The sequence below is a fragment of the Diadema antillarum genome, unplaced genomic scaffold (assembly GCF_040938485.1).
Source record: "Diadema antillarum isolate AM-2024a unplaced genomic scaffold, OU_Dant_1.0 seq00000732_RagTag, whole genome shotgun sequence".
Classification (NCBI taxonomy): Eukaryota; Metazoa; Echinodermata; class Echinoidea; order Diadematoida; family Diadematidae; genus Diadema; species Diadema antillarum.
The window spans coordinates 2336124-2355860 of NW_027271633.1; the positions used below are offsets into that span (position 1 = coordinate 2336124).

The 19737-nt window shown below is 39.0% G+C and overlaps 2 protein-coding genes and 1 pseudogene across 2 annotated transcripts; 1 reads left to right on the top strand and 2 right to left on the bottom strand.

Moving 5' to 3' along the window:
- Window positions 1-19737, top strand: part of LOC139738292 (cathepsin D-like) — a 30458-nt pseudogene that overhangs the window by 7690 nt on the left and 3031 nt on the right.
- On the bottom strand, window positions 7191-8264 carry LOC139738280 (uncharacterized). The gene has a single exon (XM_071648926.1). The coding sequence runs from the start codon at window positions 8262-8264 to the stop codon at window positions 7410-7412; it is 855 nt and encodes a 284-aa protein (XP_071505027.1). The 3' UTR covers window positions 7191-7409.
- LOC139738281 (octopamine receptor beta-2R-like) lies at window positions 13420-17865 on the bottom strand. Its single transcript, XM_071648927.1, has 3 exons — window positions 17578-17865; window positions 15254-15902; window positions 13420-13646 (listed from the first exon to the last, which is right to left on the bottom strand). Exons 1-3 carry the CDS (start codon window positions 17863-17865, stop codon window positions 13420-13422), a joined length of 1164 nt encoding a protein of 387 aa, XP_071505028.1.

A 19737-nucleotide genomic window follows, 5' to 3' on the forward strand; every position in this document is an offset into this window, starting at 1 on the left:
AAAAGAAATAAGATAAATGATGTTTTTTATGACAAAATTTCCCCAAACTACTATTTATTCCACATTTTCCTTATGGCCGGAAATAGCGTTTAGATATATACTCGTATATGGCTATTTCGATATATTTCCCTCTTCCCTTTCTCTCCACTAGGAACTCTTCCGATCACCCTGGGGGTGAAATTGTCTTCGGGGGAGCAGACCCCTTACCTACACTGGTGACTTCCACTACGTACCCGTGACCGGTCAAGGATGGTGGCTGATCAGCATGGAGAGGTGAGAATTCTACTGATAGTTTTCACGGGGGTCATCCCGTGATACTTTATTGATACATGTACTTTTCCAGAATGTCATGAGAGGACCAAACAAAACCGAAAGGGGCCGTGAAACCCCTGCGCTAGTCGTGAATGGGAGACGTAAGTGAGAATGGCAAACCACACACATACACACACACACACACACACACACACACAAAGAACAATTCAATTTCAATTCAATTCAATTCAATTCAATCATAGTTTATTTCCAATCAACGAAAATCAAAAACATAGTACAATGTATACATGTCATTAAATGATATTGTTCAAACGCTTGCAAAAGATTCATGTAATATACGAGACAAATTATAGAACAACATATATGTACAATAATAAAGAGGAACACTGTACAAATACTACGTGGGCGAGCGGAAAATAAATTCGATCATGGAAAATAGTGATCCACTAAAAAGCAAAGCTTGTCGGACGTGGATCGCTAGATAAATAATGAGTGAATGATATACTATTCTATAACAATATACATGTAGTTATTTTGAGATACACAGGTCGGGAAAAAAATATAGAATACCAATGCTATAGTGCCCGGACACTGTTCATTGAACCACGTGTACCGGGGAAATATGACAAGGACAATACATTCGTACACACATTCATTTACCCACACGCATATACACTGTTGGACGCGAGACAGTACCGAGAGGAGAGAAGACGGTAACAATATACAAGTCTACGAAGAACAATAGACGGGAAAGGAAAAGGAGAGAAGAAAGAAGAGAGGTCTGCACACAGAACACGCCAAGTGCTGCGACATCAGGACAGGTGAAAGCTCAAACATAAATTATAGCAATTTAAATTATCTAAGATTATAAGTAGAAAGTAAATGTTTTCTGAGTTTATATTTAAATGTGACAAATTTGGGGGAATCTTTTAAACTATTATCTAAATTATTCCAAAGTCTGGGTCCGGTATAAAGAAATGTATTTTGGGCATGTGCGGTTCTCATTAACGGAAGATGGAATTCGTCGGATCGTCGCGTGGGATAGTTATGAACATGACTGTTTCGATGAAATAAATCGTGGAATATTTTAGGTAAAAAGGTACTATTGTACTTAAACATAAACTGACCAAGTTGAAACACATACAAATCATTTACTTTTAATATTTTATGGTCAGAAAACAAAGCATCTGTATGTTCTCGGGTATGTAAATTAAAAACAATTCTAAGCGCTTTCTTTTGCAATAAAAGAAGTTTATCAAGTAACATCTGATATGTATTACCCCAAGCAAGAATCCCGTAGTTTAAATAAGGGAGTATCAAACTAGAATAAAGAGTTAATAATGCAGATGAAGGAAGATAATATTTCAATCTATTCATTACGCCAATGTTACGTGAAATAATTTTACATATGTTATCAATATGATTCCTCCATGAAAGCTTGTTATCAACGCAAACACCAAGAAATTTAAAAGAAGAAACTTCTTCTAAGGGAGTAGTATCAAATGTTATATTGCCTGGGAGGCTATCTAAAGAATTACTAAAAAGCATAACTTTTGTTTTTTTAATATTTAATGACAATTTGTTTGCGTATATCCATTGTATAACCTTTATCAATTCTTCATTGACTGTTCTTATTAAGATATTTGGGTCAGGGTGGGAAAAAAAAAGATTAGAGTCATCCGCGAATAATATGAATGATAGTTTCTCCGAGGATCTATGAAAATCATTAATATAAACAATGAATAACAATGGGCCTAATAAACTCCCTTGTGGAACACCACATGCAATTGTTTTACTTTGAGAGTCAAAGCCGTTGACATGTACAAATTGGGATCTTTCTGATAGGTAACTCGTGAACCACTCCAAGGCCTTTCCACGTATTCCATAATGAGACAGTTTGGCGAGAAGTATTCCGTGGTTAATCGTGTCAAAGGCCTTGGAGAAGTCCAAGAAGATGCCTATTGTGTGTGAAAGTGTGTCGAGTGCGTGTGTGACTTTGTCGATGAGGGCAAGTAGTGCGTGTGTTGTGCTGTGATTTTCCCTGAATCCAAATTGAAAGTTTGAAAATATGTCGCAGGTTTTAAGAAAACGTACTGTCCTGATGTAGACTATTCTTTCAAGAATCTTAGAAATAGAAGATAATAAAGATATGGGTCTATAGTTATTGACATCATCCTTCTCCCCTTTCTTATAAATAGGAATTACTTTCGCAATTTTCATGCTATTTGGCACATGGCCAGTTGCAAGCGATGAGTTGATAATATGTACTAAGGGATCCACTATTTGAGGAATTATGTTTTTTATCAAATGGTTGTCAATTCCGTCATGGCCAGGACTTTTACCTTCTTTCAAATTGGCAACAATCTTTATTATTTCTTCTTTATATGTTGGGTCAAAAAATATAGTTTTAGAGTTAGGTGTATCTAAAAAATCACTAAAAGATTTACTAGAAAGAGGAATATTTTGAGAAAGATTTTTTCCAATTGAAGAAAAGAAGTCATTAAAAATTTCAGCCATGCCAGCGGGAGTGTTGCTGGAGTCATTGCCCCACCGAACTTCAGAAATATTAGATGAATTGTTAGGTGTATTCATAGCATTCTTTAATGTTTTCCATGTGTTTTTAATGTCATTTTTATATTTGCTTATCTGATTAACATAAAAAAGTTTCTTCTGCGTACGCAATAATTTGGTGAGTGTGTTTTTGTATGAAACATATTTTTTCTTATTTTTTGCAGTGGGATTACATCTATATTTATAAAACAAATTATTTTTCCTATTTATAGATCGTAATATAGACTGGCTTATCCACGGGAGTCTTGGAATTTGCTTATATCTATTTTTTATGTTACGCAGGGGAATATGGTTATCGATTTCGGAGGTAAGAGTAGATATGAAATAATCATAAGACAAATTGACATCGGTAGTGTTGTATACAGAAGACCAATCGAGTTCTTTTAAACTGTTTTGGAGACTTGTAAGATTATCTGCAGTAATCTTACGACGCTTATAATAATTATTTTGTTTATTCAGTTTAATTGGAACCTGAGCAAATATAGGAAAATGGTCAGTGATGTCTGAGAGGACGATACCAGACTCAGGAAGTGGAAGAACATTACAAAAAATGTTGTCTATGAGGGTAGCCGATTGGCTGGTGACACGGGTAGGCTTGGAAATTAATGGTAAAAACGAAGCAGACATTAATGTTTCTATAAATTCTTTTGAACTGTTTTGGGAGTTACATTTCATGAGATCGATATTAAAATCGCCCATCAGAAATGTATCTTTAATAGATATCATGGGATTTTGTACTAAATCCTGCAAAACTGTCAAAAAATCATTCAAATTTGACCGAGGGGGCCTGTAAATTACACCAATCATAATGTTTTTTCCATGTGGATTTATCAATTCAATAAAAAGGGATTCGAGAACATCACTCATAACACTAATCTCCTCATGTATAATATATTTAAATTTTTTCGAGATGTACAAACCAACTCCTCCACCAACTCTCTCATTTCTATTTCTAAATACAAATTCGAATCCGGGTAAAGAAAATAAATGACTGATATTAGAGTTCAACCATGTTTCTGTTAGCCCTATGATGGAGCAAGATTTATGATCTGGGTTTTCTAAGAGTAAGCGCAACTTATCAAAATTTTTATTGATACTGCGTATGTTAAAGTGAGCTAACAAAAATGTTTCATCAACTGTATTCGTGATCCGATTTTTATACTGATTTTCGGTCAAATAAACACACGATGGACTCTGGACTGGATCATTTGAGTCAAATCTATATTCAAATTCTTGTGCTGAGGTATTGTATTTATCGGATATGTAATCTTCATATAAACTGGAGATCATATTTGCATGATCAGATTCAGAGTGCCTTACTGTGTTATAGAATTCATCATTATTCAAGGAATTAAAAGCAAAGTTTATTGTGTCAGCCATGGGTTAGAATATAAAACATTCGGGAATTAATAACTGGCCTCCCGCCTGGTCCTAACTCAGCAGCTACGTGGGGGTATGCAGACCTAAAAGAAGAAAGGAAACCGAAATGCGTACAGAGAAACATGAAACACAGACAAAACAAGGAAACGAACATGAACACAGATGACACAGAATCAACATCGTTGCGGATGGTACACAAGGCCATGGGCTCGTATACAATACCTAACATGAACTTATTTAACAAACAAAGACTAGGCAGAGTAGGCAAAGTACTAGGCAGCGTCCACGAGCATATTAAACTTCTCGACCACTTAATGACAAAATAAGGAACCAGTTATTGTTGTGGGTTTTTTTGGTAGTCGGATCGCCTATCCAAAATAACTAATTCTTATACCATTGGGATTTATAATCAGTACGAACAATTATATCAAAGTAATGCAAAAACACATACACACAAAAATGCAATTCCATTGTTGTTAAAATTTTCATCAAACTGATATGCAAATACAGTGTACAAACAAAATTGCCCAAAATACGAGTACACAATGTGTAAATACATAAAATAATAGATAGCCCAATCTGTCTCACTGAGTGAGTACCCTAGATAAAAGAGCGAGGGAGGGAGGGAGAGAGAGAGAGAGAGAGAGAAAGAAAAAAGTGAGTGAGAGGGGGAATGAAAAGAGAATCTAGACAACAAATCTTGACGAACTGAACAAAACGGCTATGCAATTAACTTATAACATTCGTGGGTATACATGTGTCTACAGGTGTGTGTGTGTGCATAAGAAGGCAAAAGCAAAGCCGAGAATAGATGAAAAAATAAAGGCGTGTTGTCACCTGGGAAAAATGCTTGCACAATTATTACGTCATTACACTCTTGCATAAAAATAACGTTCTGACAACAGAACGCCTCCCGATCTCCAGTTATTTTAAATATGTTATGGCTTTGAATTTTAAATAACTAATACATTAAGACGACCAACGGCAGTCAAGGGGCCAACATCACCTGATATGATACAACAAATTGCCATAACTATCCATGAGTATAAACAGCACCTATAAACAAGCCCAAGTAGTACAGCAACGAAGGTTGCTGGGCGACGGTGTCCCAAAACAGGTGATCCGTGTCCCTCCCCCCCCCCCCCCCCCCCCTCCAGCTACCGCAAAGTTCATAATAACAACATTCCAGAAATGTAACAAATTTTGTCAATCATTACTTCTTTAGTGTTAAACGGATGCATATTTTCCGGCGGTGTACAAGTAACAAACACAACATAAGACAAATTACTGAGACAGCTTCGTGTAGCAGAGCTTTAAATCAATCTTATCGTATTACATTATACTAACAAACATTTTATCTTTGTTAAGTATAATTATATATAAAAATGATTATATGAGTTAACTTTCCCTGGAACTGTTACCAAAAACAAAACATAAAATGATAATTCTGATTACCGAGAAACTACATGTATTACAAATACAAACATGTATTTAAACCTGGTTGGTACTGGAAAAGGGGGGCTCGTACAACAAATACATATATATCTTAATTTGTGATCAACTTTATCCATTACACAAACAAACAAATGGGGTTTATGTAGATCGTTTTCCTATTCCCTTTCTTCCTTATCATCTGATTATTTTTTTTTTCAATACTGGGTTTGATCTGAAGGTCATACATGAGAATCAGCATTCCACACGAAAAATAAAGAACTTGATGTCAACATGGACATACATTGTGGAATAGATATTATGAATAAATGCGTACTGTATGTATTACTTTGTCTTGACTAGAAAATGGAAATGAAAAGGGAAAAAGAAAAAAAAAACTTCATATTATGCGTATTATGCTTGGAGAATTTTCACACACATACAAAAACAAAATGTATTAAACTTTAAAGTCAGCTTTAACACAGGTTTCAGTCATTTTAACAAATAAAAGGATTTTTCTTTCTTCATTCTCCTCTTCCTTGTTTATTACAAAGTGGAAATAATTCAAAGAAGAAAAGGTGTGAAATGATGTCACGCAGCAAATAACCTGCTTTAAGTTTACTGTCACTATAGACCTATTTCATAATACAATTGTAAGTATAACAGGTAAGGTAAAAGCTAAATCCAATTTACCTTCATCTCCTCCTTCTCCTCATTGTTGTTTTTTTTTGTTTTTTTGGTGCAATTAAGAGTGGGTCTGTGAAGGCTTAACTTATCTAATCAATGAAGAAAGGATATACACGGAGAAGTATAAAGTCATTGCTGTGTATAGGCAGCACTGATATACAATATTCACAATCAGTATAAAAGGTTAGTATATACAAATATTTTTTGTTCTTCTTTCTTTTTCATTACTAAATGGAAATGAGGAGAAAATAAAACAAATAATCAAATTTTCTATCATATCACCGTATTTTCTACTAGGGAAAACGACAACAAAAAACCTTAAAAAGCAACAGAATACCAATATTCATTTCTTCAAACTTTTACTTTCATTATACCCTTCTCCTCATCCTCCTCCTCTCTCTCCTCATTGTCTTCTTGTGAAAATGAAATAGGAAAGTGAAGGCTTTACTTGTTCAATCAGTGAGGAAATAATGTACAAGAAGAAATGGTCACTACTGTGTATAAGCAGCATTGATCTGCAATTCATTGTCACTATAAGAGGTAAGTATGAATACATTTTTTCCATGCTGCTTTCTTCTTTTTTTTAATTCCAAGATGGAGATGAGGAGAACAATAAAAAAGAAAACCAGAGCTTCCTTTATATATATGCATTGGAGCAAAATTAGCTGAAAACATACAAACTTGTAACAAATAGCCCTATTTATGGTCAGCCGTGGCATACACTTCGTAAAAATCGGTCTAACAGGTAAGAACTCATTATATTTTCATCGTGTTCTTACAATTGTCCTTTGTGCCAGAAAAGGAAAAGAAAAGAAAAAAAAACACTATTTAGGACAAAATTTAGTGAACAATGTTTGTTCTATATTACTTCAAACTGTCTAGTTTGACAATTCATTTCAATTTTCAAAATTGTATTGGTAATATTATAGCATGTTTCATTATCAATGTCAGTATTACTTTGAAAGATATAGATAGAAGAGTGTTACCTGGAGCAGATGGCATGTCACAAGCCGAAAAACACCGTTGATCTGATATGATATGGAAATGAAGAACAGAATGAAGTGCAGCTATTCCTTATAAGCTTGCCAGGCGGTGGTATTTTTCGCTTTGCTGAACAAGACCACTTTAGTTCCAACAAGGGTTATTTTTGTGGAGAGGTTCTCGTCCTTCCTCATCTTGTACGCCTTGGCTGCAAGTACGCTTCGCTTGGCCTTCAGGGCGGGGGGTAGATCGGTGCGGACAGAAATCCTTGGACCTCGCGTTTGACCTCCATCGTCGGGTGTTCCGCGACGAGTGGTTCTTCCTTCGTAGGTAGCAAGAACGCGATTTCGCTCATACATGTACACAAATTTTGCAATTATGGGCTGGGGTGAACTGGTAGCTGCGTTCCGCTGGGGAAGGCGATGGGCATTAACAAGTGCGATAGACGCAGACTCCTCTTGCGACAGACCAAGGGTTACAAAAGCACCACGTAGAACTGCATATACATCCTCGTTGGGGGCTTGATGAAGGCCGTAGAAAAGGAGATTTCCTTTACGCTGGTATATTTCAGACAGCGTAAGCTTCTCCTTCAGAGCGTCGATTTCCTCCTTTAACTTAGCTTCTGTTTCCGGCAATTTCCCTTTCTCCAGATCAAGTACCCGGGCCGAGTTGTCAGCGACAGCTGACTCTAGGTCTAGCATTCGCTTCTTCATACTCGCCAAATCTGTGTGAATATCTTCCAGTTTAGCGCAAACCTTACTTGAGAAGGCGTTCAATGACTTCTGAAGATCAGCGAGTGTGGGTTGGGGGTCCCCGCCAGAGGTTCCCGCGTGTGATGAGGCATCATCCGGTAAATCAGGGCGTTGGGTGGAACTTGCACTGGCGCCGCGTTGCGTAGGTCCGGGCATGGTTTTCTTCCTTAATTCATAGGTGTTAGGCATGGAGAAATGATACACGACGTCGATATTCCAAGAGACAAGTTATTCAAGTCAATATTCAGAAGATCCTGCAGCTTGTCAGGTTGTTCCAAAATGAAAATTTTGTGTAAGTTTGGTAGTGGTATCGAGAGTTTAAAAATGGCGCCTCACTCCATCCGCCGCGTCACGATATGACCCAACTCAGAGAAGGCTATTCCATACACAACAACAACAACAAAACTTGGAGGAACCAGTAATTTGTTTGAAATACTAGCTGACAATATGATCATATTAGTTCATTAATTTTTTGACATTGCCTAGTTTTCAAATTCATTTCTCCTATTATTGCGGAATATAATTAAGATAATCATTTATGTTATATATGTATTCATTTATTTATTTATTTAGTATTCTTTACCCAGAGTATGTAGCCCCATCGATGATTTATACATTGTTTTTATTGGGGGGCTCTGCAACAAAGAAACAATGAACTGAATATAAAAAGAAACAAATCAAGGACATCCACTTTTACATGACATTATAAAAACAATGGTAACACTGGTATAAATAGTGCAGAATAGTTTTCAGTGGTAATGATAAACAAACACGTGACATTGTCATGAAATAGGATGATACACTTACATAATGTAAAACAGCACATTATAACAAATACACAATATATATTGTGTGTATTGTTTTTGTTCAGACTACTTGGACCCCCCCCCCCCCCGATAAAAAAATCCTTCCAAGGCAAGTTTTTGCCAGTGACATCATCTGCCAATCATTGCTGAAGTACTAATATAATCTACAAAAGGACACTGTTCAAAACTCTCTTATTTCCAGGTTACTGATATGACAACGAAAGACGTGGGGAAATATGCAGGTTATGCTTATATAGTCTATAGGGAAAGGTGCATTCTAATGCGTTTGTTGTTGTTGTTGTTGTTGTTTTGTGGCTTTTGTTATCAAATCATGTTAGCACTGCAGCAATGATTGACAGATGTCCGTGACTGAATATTGATTTGGATTTGGCAGGTGTTTTGTTGTTGTGGTTGTTGTTGTTGTTGCCGTATTCAAGTTATCTGAAGGAAATGGTAGAAGCATTGTTGCAAAATATACGGCACACACTCCAATGTTGTTTTTGTCAAATATTCGTTGATTAGTGTATTGTGAATTTATGGATTTGAGATTTTTTTTAAGTACAAACAATGCCAAAACCCAAGCGGACTGGTAGAGGTTTCATACATAGCAACAGAATTCAAATTTTTAGAAGAAGCAAAGATGACCATACAATTCCTAACTGTGTTGTACATAATATAAGGGAATAGCTACAAACCCTTTAATCTTAGTATGCTATGTAGGCCCTTATTAGCATTGATAATGTATAACAGCCTTACAATAACTTGATGCATAGGATACAACTTGTCCTTTTTTATTTCATTACGGTGCAAAATTTTATAACAGGTCAACGTGACTTTTGTCAGGGCGTTTCCAACTACAGACTTTAATTGCCAATGATAACATTGCATTATATTGTCTCGATAAATCCACTGATGCAAATGAAAACAAAATCATAACCTGACCAAGGATTGGTTTTAGATCACATTTGACACCGAATCTTCAAGTCTATGCGAAACCCGGACGATGAGGGTGGTTCATTTTAAAGGGATGGTACAGTTTCGGTTGAGAATGGGGCTTCAGGTTTCCAATGTTTTGTTTTCCGAGGTCAGTTTTTAGATAATGCGAAAGCTATGAAACATGAAAGAGCATGATAGTTCTAGACGAATTCAAAGTTTACTTGCTGAAAATTGGGTTTGAAATGGCTAAAATATCCAACCAAAGCAATCCTAATAACAGGTGAGACTCATCTTTTTCTAAGGATCGCTTTGTTTTACTTTGTTTTTTTAATATCTCAGCAATTTCAAGACCGATTTTTTTTAATTGAATTCCTCTTAGTCTTATATGCTCTTTTGCATTTCATTAACTGATTTCTAATCATCCTGTAAAAAGTTAAGAACTAAATCCTCACCTCAACCAATAATATACCAGCCCTTTAAGATTTGATACAACTATCAATGACTCCGCGTACTTAAGAAGCCTTTGAACAAGGTGTTGTAGTTAAATTTAGACTTGATATAACGGGTGTTGGTCACGAGTCCGACACCGACAAGTCATACAGACCACGAGTTATGCATTCCACGAGTCATACAGCCCATTAGCACGACACTAGGCAAATAAGGCCCATGAGACCGACACTATGCAAACAAGACCCACAAATGCCACACACGGTACAGCACCGAGGCTTAAAGGCACTCAGTCGTGGCGAGTGGTTTGTGCGGCACGGAGACGAACGCAACACGCCGCCTCCCCCATTCTGTATCAAATGTACTGACCCCGAATGAGAATAGCGCTGGCTCAATGGGTCAGCGAACAAAACGCTAGGCTACAAGAGAGCTCTCTGTGCTAATCTCCTAACCCAAAATGGCTGTCCGAGCGAGCCACGGAAGCTTCCGAATGGACGCACACTCTCAGTGCGCATGCTCATGAAGAGAGGCCAAAAGAGCCATGCTACTTCTGGCCTCTCTCCTCCAATCACCGCAGCTCGCGGTGACAATATTTGTGTATGATGCGTACACACACACACGCACACACAGACACGCGTCTTCTGGCCTCTCTCCTCCAATCACCGCAGCTCGCGGTGACAATGTTTGTGTATGATGCGTGCACACACACGTACACACACACACACGTGTCTCAGTGGCAGCATTGTCCCACACGTTTATGGATATAGCACCGAGTCTGGCATTGCGCAATTCCATGCACAAACTTCGGTCGTTCGGAGTTTACGTACCATTATGGATGGCGATCGGCTGCACTCTTATTTCTGCGGCGTCAAAAATAACTCGGAAAGTGTGAAATGTGACTCGGAAATGGCGCCAGCTGGGAGTCAACTCCTTCCGAGTGAAAGCTACTCGGACTTCCGAGTCAAATGATTTCACTCGGATTCCGAGTCACTTTCCGAGTCATTTCAGTGGCGTCAAATTAACTCGGAAGTGTCAAATTTGACTCGGAAATGGGGTCAGTTAGGTGCAATCTATTCCAGCAAAATGACACGGATTTCCGAATCAAAAAATCACAATTTCACTCTGATACGGTGTCGTTTCCCGCATTGTAAGTAACTCATTTTGGTGTAGTAATGACTAGGATTTGGTGTACACTTTTCTAGAGAAATGTGGATTGGAGGAATACATAAGCGTTTTCATCGGTGAGTACTAGCTCGCAACTCAATCACAACACTCATATAAATAATTGCCTGAAACAGGGTCTAAACAGTCAGTTTTATTTAGGGCAAAATGAACTTTCGACACGGACACATTGACTGGTAATGGCGCAGCCGTAGGCGGCCGTACGGTAGCTCGAATTGGCAATCAAGATCGTATGTGTATTCTATGCATGTACAGTGGAGGTGTAGCTAGGTAGGTTCACATCTATTGTATATTGGTTCTAACGTATAGCATATAGCCAAGGGTTACGTACAAAAGGTACGAGCTACCGTGGTACGGCCTCCTACGGCTACGCCATTACCAGTCAAATGTGTCCGTGTCGAAAGTTCCTTTTGCCCAAAATAAAACTGACTGTTAAGACCATGTTTCAGGCAATTCCTGTGTTGTGAATGAGGTGGGTACTCACCGATGAAAACTCCTTGTATTCCTCCATTCCGCATTCCTCTAGAAAAGTGCACACGAAATTGTCCATCTTGAAGACAAAAAGTTGCAAGACATCTCGCGGCCACGGCGGATCGTCGAGAAGTGACGCTTTTTTTTTCGCGGGGGTACTACGTCACATAGGACACATGACATGTTTTGTCCAATTGTAGCGCGCGCATGTCATGTACACCGCGCTGGGTATTTCTGATGTGACTCTGCGCAGGTGTAAAAAGTCAGATAACCAACATGGTAACTCGGATATGAGTCAGAAGTACACGGTTAAATTTCTGACTCGGATTCAGAGTTGAAATTTTGACTCGGCAGAAATAAGAGTGTGCCTTTAACATGGCTTTGGGTGCGTTCGAGCGCTCTCCTAAAGCGAACTGTACCGTACCGTACCCGCGCCAGAGGAGCGTTCGAACGCTCCTAAAGTGTTCCGTACCGTACTGTACCGAGCCAAAAGTGGACCACTTCCCGATGTGCTCCAAAAGCGTACCAAAGCATACCAAAAGTTCGTTGTAAAGCATGCGCGTATCAAGCGCATACGTCACAATGCAAAAATATCATTCTCTTTGTTCGGGACAGCTGTAAGTAGTTCAAGCGAGAGGTGAATGACATTTTTGCTGTAAACAAGCGTGACCTTTTCTAAAAATAACTCGTGAGGTACGCTTTCTCCACAGAGCGCTCGAACGCACCAAAATTGGCATGGTACGGTACGGTACGCTTTAGTTCAGTTCGCTTTGGTTCGCTTTAGAGCGCTCGAACGCACCCTTAATGTACGCAGTATAGTGTCGGTCTCGTGGGCCTTTTTATTTTTTGGCATAGTAGTTGCTAGTGGCCCATGTTTTTGTAATGTCGGACTCATGGGCCTTGTTTGAAGAAATTACTGTAGAAGTCATAGGCTGTTTGCATGGCGGAACGGGGGAGCCCTCGGGTCCCCCCCCCCCCCCCACTTTTTTTTTTTTTTTGCACCATACAAAAGAATATGTTATGAATAAGGTTTTTCTTTTTTGCTTGTCAGCTGAAGAAACCCGGAAGTGGAAATACAAAGATGAGCTGAAGACATTTTTCTTTTTCTTTTTCTTTTTCTTTCTTTTTTTTTTTTTTTTGGATGTCGGCTGAAGAAACCCGGAAGGGGCATCAGAAGTTGCGCTGAAGGATTTTTTTTTCTTCTTTTTTTTTTTTTTTTTTTTTGCTTGGTAGCTCATGAAACTCGTAAGTTTTTTTCCAAATATCGAGCTCGTTGGCCGAATGACTCCTTGGTGTCGGGCTTGTGGGACGAACCCGATATAACGGTGAGAAATGAACGAGACGTATATCGTCGGCCGACTGCGGCACACGAGCAAGCGAATGGTTTAACCCTTGTGCTCCACCGTGCAAGCTGGAATTGAACGAATTTAGAAACATAATATTTTGGAAACTCTTGTCAAAAGGGCTAAGGCTGAAGTTCTCTCTGGCTGAGACCAACTGTTTTACCGTCTGGTGGGCCTCTTGATGGTCCTACGGATCATCGAGCGCAGTCTTTGGCGAACACGGCGATTCATGAACGCGTAGATGAAGGGATCGAAGAAGGAGTTGGTGTAGCCGACCCACATGCTGACTACGCCCTGCCAGTGGCTGGGGTGTATGGGGATGAAGCAGGAATGGACGATGAAGTAAGGACACCAACAAAGAATTGTCGTCAGCACAAGTAGCACCCCTGCAGGATTAGGCAACACGGACAAGAACGTACAAAAAAATCATTTGATTGTGGTCCTATTCATCCAGGACAACATCTTCGGTGTTTCAAGTGCTCTACCAGAGGGCCTGTTACAATTTCCCTTGCCACTGACATACACATCAGGGTCAGAAAGCATTTTTGTGAGTCAAAACGTCCCGTCCTGTACGTAAGCATGTTGCGGAAATAGAACTGTGCGGGGGGGGGGGGGGGCGTCCGTGTGAGAGGAAAGAGTTTAACGTTATCTATTGACTGAGAAATTTTAATGAACAGATTGTTTACCTATCGAAGAGTAACGGACCCAGGATTAAAGATGGCGCTATGCATGGACCAACGCTTATGCATTATGTCATGTTTCACACGTCCGAATAAAACAGATAAGTAGGAAAATGGTTACAATGATATAATCTCAATTCGTCTCTTGATTCGATCGTCGTCTCTGGCTGGTTCCGCCTATTATTTATGGATCCTTGTCAAATTTTGCTTGTTAGCTAGACAGAGAAACTTACGTGTAAATACGTACGTAGTAATCGATGGATTGCCTTTTAGGCCTATAAGTGTAAGAATAAAGAATTCGATTTATATAACATCGATTTCGTACAGAAATTGTGAACGACTTCTATACCTATAAACCAAAGGGAGAGCACGCAGCTTTGATTGGCTGTTCTAGCTTTACGTCATCGATCTAGGAAGGACATGAAGAAGGCGGCAATTATCACGACATCCAACAGCGCCCCCTTAAGTCCCGATCACGTGTACCTTTAACACGATTTTTTAAAACTAATTTTTACAATGTGTTCAACATGCTGCTTTGTTTCTGAATTGGACATCTGCACATAATTTACTTCCAAAGTCTCCTGTGCATCAAAGAGGGAAGGTATTTGGAAGTGTTAAAAAAAATGTTAAAATATGTGGATTTGTTTAAATGTTATGCTTAGTGCACCCATGTTCGAGGGGAAAAAAGTGGCGCTCATTTATGAACGCGTAATTTTACAAATTCAAAATTGTAGGAAGGGGCTATCACAGAGGGTGTATGATAATGCCTTGACCAAAGTAGTGACCCTAGAACTGGGAGGAGGGGAGGAGAAGACTGCAGCAGGCCTAAAACTTTTGGCTCCTCACAAACACACAAACACACACACACAAAAAAAAAAGTTGGGGTACATTACATTTTGACCTCATCCCTCAAGATTCAAGATTCAAGATTCAACTTTATTTTCACTTCCATCAAATGAACACAAATTATATACATTGCATATGTACAGGATATTTGTAATACTTACAGAACATAATTTGACGAGTAACATATGAGAAGTAGATGCGGTTACATCTTTGTTAATATTAAATACATAAAGCGTATAATACAAGTCAACTAAGGATGAGGATGGAAGTGGAGGGTCCCACTAAGAAGCAGAGCTTGTACGATATGGGACCCTAAGAAAATACACAAGACAGCAATATAAAACAAAATAAACGAACTGCAGACCTCTGCAGACCCTGCTAAAGTGCTGACCACTAATGGTCAACACCCTTGGAGAAAACACTGTCCTGCACCCTTTCCCCTAAATTACCCCACACAAGCACACTACCTGTCACTGCGATTCTTTTGTCTCTACTGAGCCGCCCTCGGTTCAGCTGCAGGCCCAAGTGCTGCTTCTTCTGTTTGCCGACAGGTTGTTCCAGCGGCCCTTCAAGGGGTACCCTCTGCGGAACATCGCTTAAATCCTCGCGGGAAGGCACTGCACGTTCTTCCACATTACCACGACGGCACGTCACCGGATTCTCCTTGTCTTCAAGACTACTGAATTGAGTTTCCGAGCCGACGACGGTGGCGCCAATGCAGTAGGCGACGGTTGTCTCGCTTTCCTTCTGAAGGAGTTTCTTCATGAGGAGCTCCTGGCGTCTGATGGCTCGGAAGACGGCGACGTAACAGATGAGCATGACGGGAATGACGATGCCATGGAAGTAAACGAATATGATGACGTAATAGGGACAGTCCCATCTGGGAGAGCAGTGATGCGTGTCGGACAGATACACGTAGTCGGAGAGAAACTCAGCGGCTGGAGGAACGACTACGAGAAGGGGCACTGTCCAGCAGCACAGGAGGAAAACGACTGCTCGGAGTCTAGTCGGCGGGAATCTGGCCGACCACACGATCGTCAAGTACCGATCAACCGATATGAACAGGATGGTCATGAAATTACCGAGCGTGAAGAAAGTGGCGCAGAACCCGTTAATCTGGCATGGAATTCAAAGGTCATTGTAGAAGAGCTTGAATAGTTTACAGAAGACTCAGATTGTAACAGCAATGGCTTGTATCAATAACTATCATTATCATCATTAGTTGTATTTGAAGCGTATTATCGCAAAACAAGTTCGCTCCATTCCATTCTTGTCAATTTGAGTTACCTTCAAGTTTCAGCTTGTTTCATCCTGCACTTCTACATCAAAAGTAATTCTTGCATCTCGTAAATAACAAACAAGCCAAAGAATATAGGCCTACAGACACAATAATATATTATTCAAATTCATGAAATTGTATCAGTTGCGACACAATGATATATACAAAGTATAATTATGATAACTGGTCGAAATCGAAATTACAGTTCGGGATGTACAAACAAAAATATGACGGGAGCTACGAAAAAAAAGCAAGCTAATTCGCCAGAAAGCTCAGAATAATCAGTGCTAGCGAATGAGAAATGAAGAACGGATGAGCAATTCAGACGAGATCAATTAATAATTCAAAAAAAAAGGAAATGAAGAATGACTTTAGGACATCAAACTACATTACTACGATAAGAACTACCTGCGGTTAATTAATAATGACAATTAACAAATAAAATCATATTTGTCATCATAACTTCAAGATTTTTCTTTGTTATGTCCCAATACAGGTGGCAAAAGTGAGGTTTAATTTTGCTCTCCCCCCTCTCTCTCTCTCTCTCTCTCTCGCTCTCAGATGGCCTTACTTGAAAATTTGAAAAATATTATAAAGTGTTCATTCATTACATCCAAGATACATGCCATTAAAGTGACATTCATGAAATAAGATAATCCTTGGTTGTCCTAGTGCAAAACTAAATGATTGCATTCCTTGGACTTCTTTGACACCTGATTTTTTGTACTTTTTTTAGTTTATAAAATATGGCAATCATACCGATAACTGAGACAAAAATAAGTTTAGAAATCATGAACAACAGATTACCTTCCTTTTTACGATAGGTTCAGGTTAATTACATTATCTTTAACCATGTTAACCCATTCGTGACTATGCACTTATGCACTATCAAGAAAACAAAAAGAAATAAGACTAAGAACAATGAAAAGGGGGAATAAAAATGCTGAATATAATTTAAACATGGTAATGATAATGAAGTGACAACACATGTTATATAAAATTTGAATACAAAAATGCTTCCAATATCAAGTACAGTTCTGTTACAGTACTGCTCTTCAATATTGGGCCCGCGTTGCAATTATCCTACATTATTGTTGGGTACCCATTTGAAAAGCTACGCTTTTCTTGTGAATTCATCTTTTCCATGTAGAGTTACAGATTAGGATTGTATTGCTTACTTGTTTATTTATCCAAACCAAAGTTGATATAATTATAATATTGTGCTCATGATTTGTTGAAACTTGCGTGATTCAAAGTTCCTTAAAATATTATGTACTCATGTATTGTATTACTTTATATGGAAATAAAATCATTTTGGATTGAATTGAATTTTCTGTGTCAAGTTAAATACAATATATTGATAGTGGTGGTGGACGCACGCACTGCAACTCCCACCGGCAGGAGCCAAGCAATAGAGCTACATATACTTGGTATAGACTTGGATGTATAAATGAATGAATGAATGCAGGGGTAAGTAAATATATAACTATCAAGGCAAAATTGTCGGCTTACCGTGCACACGACCTTGTTGTTGCGGAGAAAGTGCCCGTTGTCGTACACGGACCAGATGGAGAATGTCATGCTGGTGACCACCACGCCGAGGTCCATGCAGATCAAGGAGAAGATGAGAGCGCTGTGGAGGTTCAACCTCAGCTGCTTGTCTCGCACCATGATCGTCATCGCCAACGAGTTCGCTGCCAAGGCTGCTACAAAGATCACGACCAGGGTCAGACCTTCGAGGACGGCGGCAGCCGACGTCGGCTCGTGATCCTCCGGAGTCGATGGATACGACGTCGTCATACCTGCACTCGCAAATGCAGTTGTAGTTACCTGCATTCTCGCAGTGGTCTGAAACTCCTTCAAGTTTGACATTTTGTTTGATGACGAATGAAAGAAATCGCGTTCTTTTCAGGACGAAATTTTTCTGGCTACTGCGCTTTGACTTCATAGTGTCATGATTGAATACAAAGGGGTCAACAGTACTATAGCTTTGTTGTTTTACGAGCAAATTTGTTTTAGATGTTTCACTTTCATTTCTTTACATCTCTATATTCAAAATCCAAGGTTTCATTTCCGCTGTTTACATAATTCTTCTGTCCTTGTGGTTTTTTAACCTTCCTTGTTTCAATTTCTAGACAGAGCTTTCTATTTCCAATTAGTCAGTTCATAAGGGACTTTTTGTGTTTGTTCTATATTTTGTTATTATCAATGCAGGAAGTGGAGAAAGAAGGTAAGAATTTGATGAAGGGAAGGAGGAGGAGGGGTGAGCTACGCCAGTAATAAAAGGAAGAAACCTTAGACGATTCGGATGAAGTTTGGATCAGATTTATTGCCGTGGCCGAGACGACTATGGCATGTCAATTGTGACAAACGTAGATTATACTACAACACAACCAATACTGGCGTGACTTCTTCTTTCTTCCTCTGATCTCTGACAGCTTAATCATCACTTTCCATTAGCAATCAATCGTATGTTTGTACAATACAAAATTTGCCTCTAATGTTACAAACACTCTAGAAAACTGAAACTAATCGCTAAATAAAACCACAACTTAACAGTTAGCAATATCACCTATCACTGTGATAATATCAATCACTATATAATCAATAACAAGATCCAACCGCTGCCACCACGCCAGTAAATAAAAGGAAGAAACCATTTCGGACGAGGTTTGGATCAGGTGTATTGCCGTAACAGTTGCCGAGACGACTATGGCGGGCCAATTGTGACAAACGTAATCTACTACAACACAACCAATACTGGCGCTAGGAAAGGATACAGAAGTGGAGAAGTGCACTGGACTTCATAACCACAAAGAGTTGAGGTGTCATGTAACTTATGGTTATGAGTATCTGAGAGGATGATAATGTCCCTATAAAACCACTCAGGAATGATTAATGAGACACTCATATTTTGGATTCGGTGGAAATTTCACTAAATGTCTTATCTATTCAAAAGTTACTACTCTTTAAGGTTTTGGTTTCTTCTAAATGCCGAGATAAGTCAATACACCACTCTCAATGCCATTCGGAGAAGCCAGGTCACTGGACAATATGGATCTTCTAGGTAATCATCGTCGATATGCTAGATAACGCTATACTGTATGCAGAGATGATAAAGTGAACGCGTTTCCCGTAAATGGTTTGTTTTACCGATGCTAACTTTGTCTTTACCAAAGCCGTATATACAGGGAAATTTCCAGCGGCAGGAGTAGGGGAAGCCCTGTATTCTACCGATGTTCTAAATTTGTAATAGATAATTTAAGCATCTATTCATTTCGTTACAGAGGTATACCACTTCTCATTATTTACGCTTACCTTTTGGCATATTTTATATCCCAATTCGTTACACTGAAGCGCGTTAGTACATGTATTTCACTCCTAAAAGGGTTAATATTCTGAAAATCTCCCATTAGGGTTAAATGTCGCTGATGCCTTGCATGCCCTCGACCGTCACGCGTTGAAGATGATCACATTTCAACCACACAGACTTTGTCATCTCACGGATTGGGCTCTATTTGAAATTCACAGAGAACTTTCATTTTAGTCTTTAATACTTTGCTGGTTTTGTTTTCACTGAGAGACTCCCCCGTTGCTATCTCATGATAGATTATATTAGTCCACTATACATATGTATACTGTACTGAGTGAATATTAGGAAGTACGAATGAA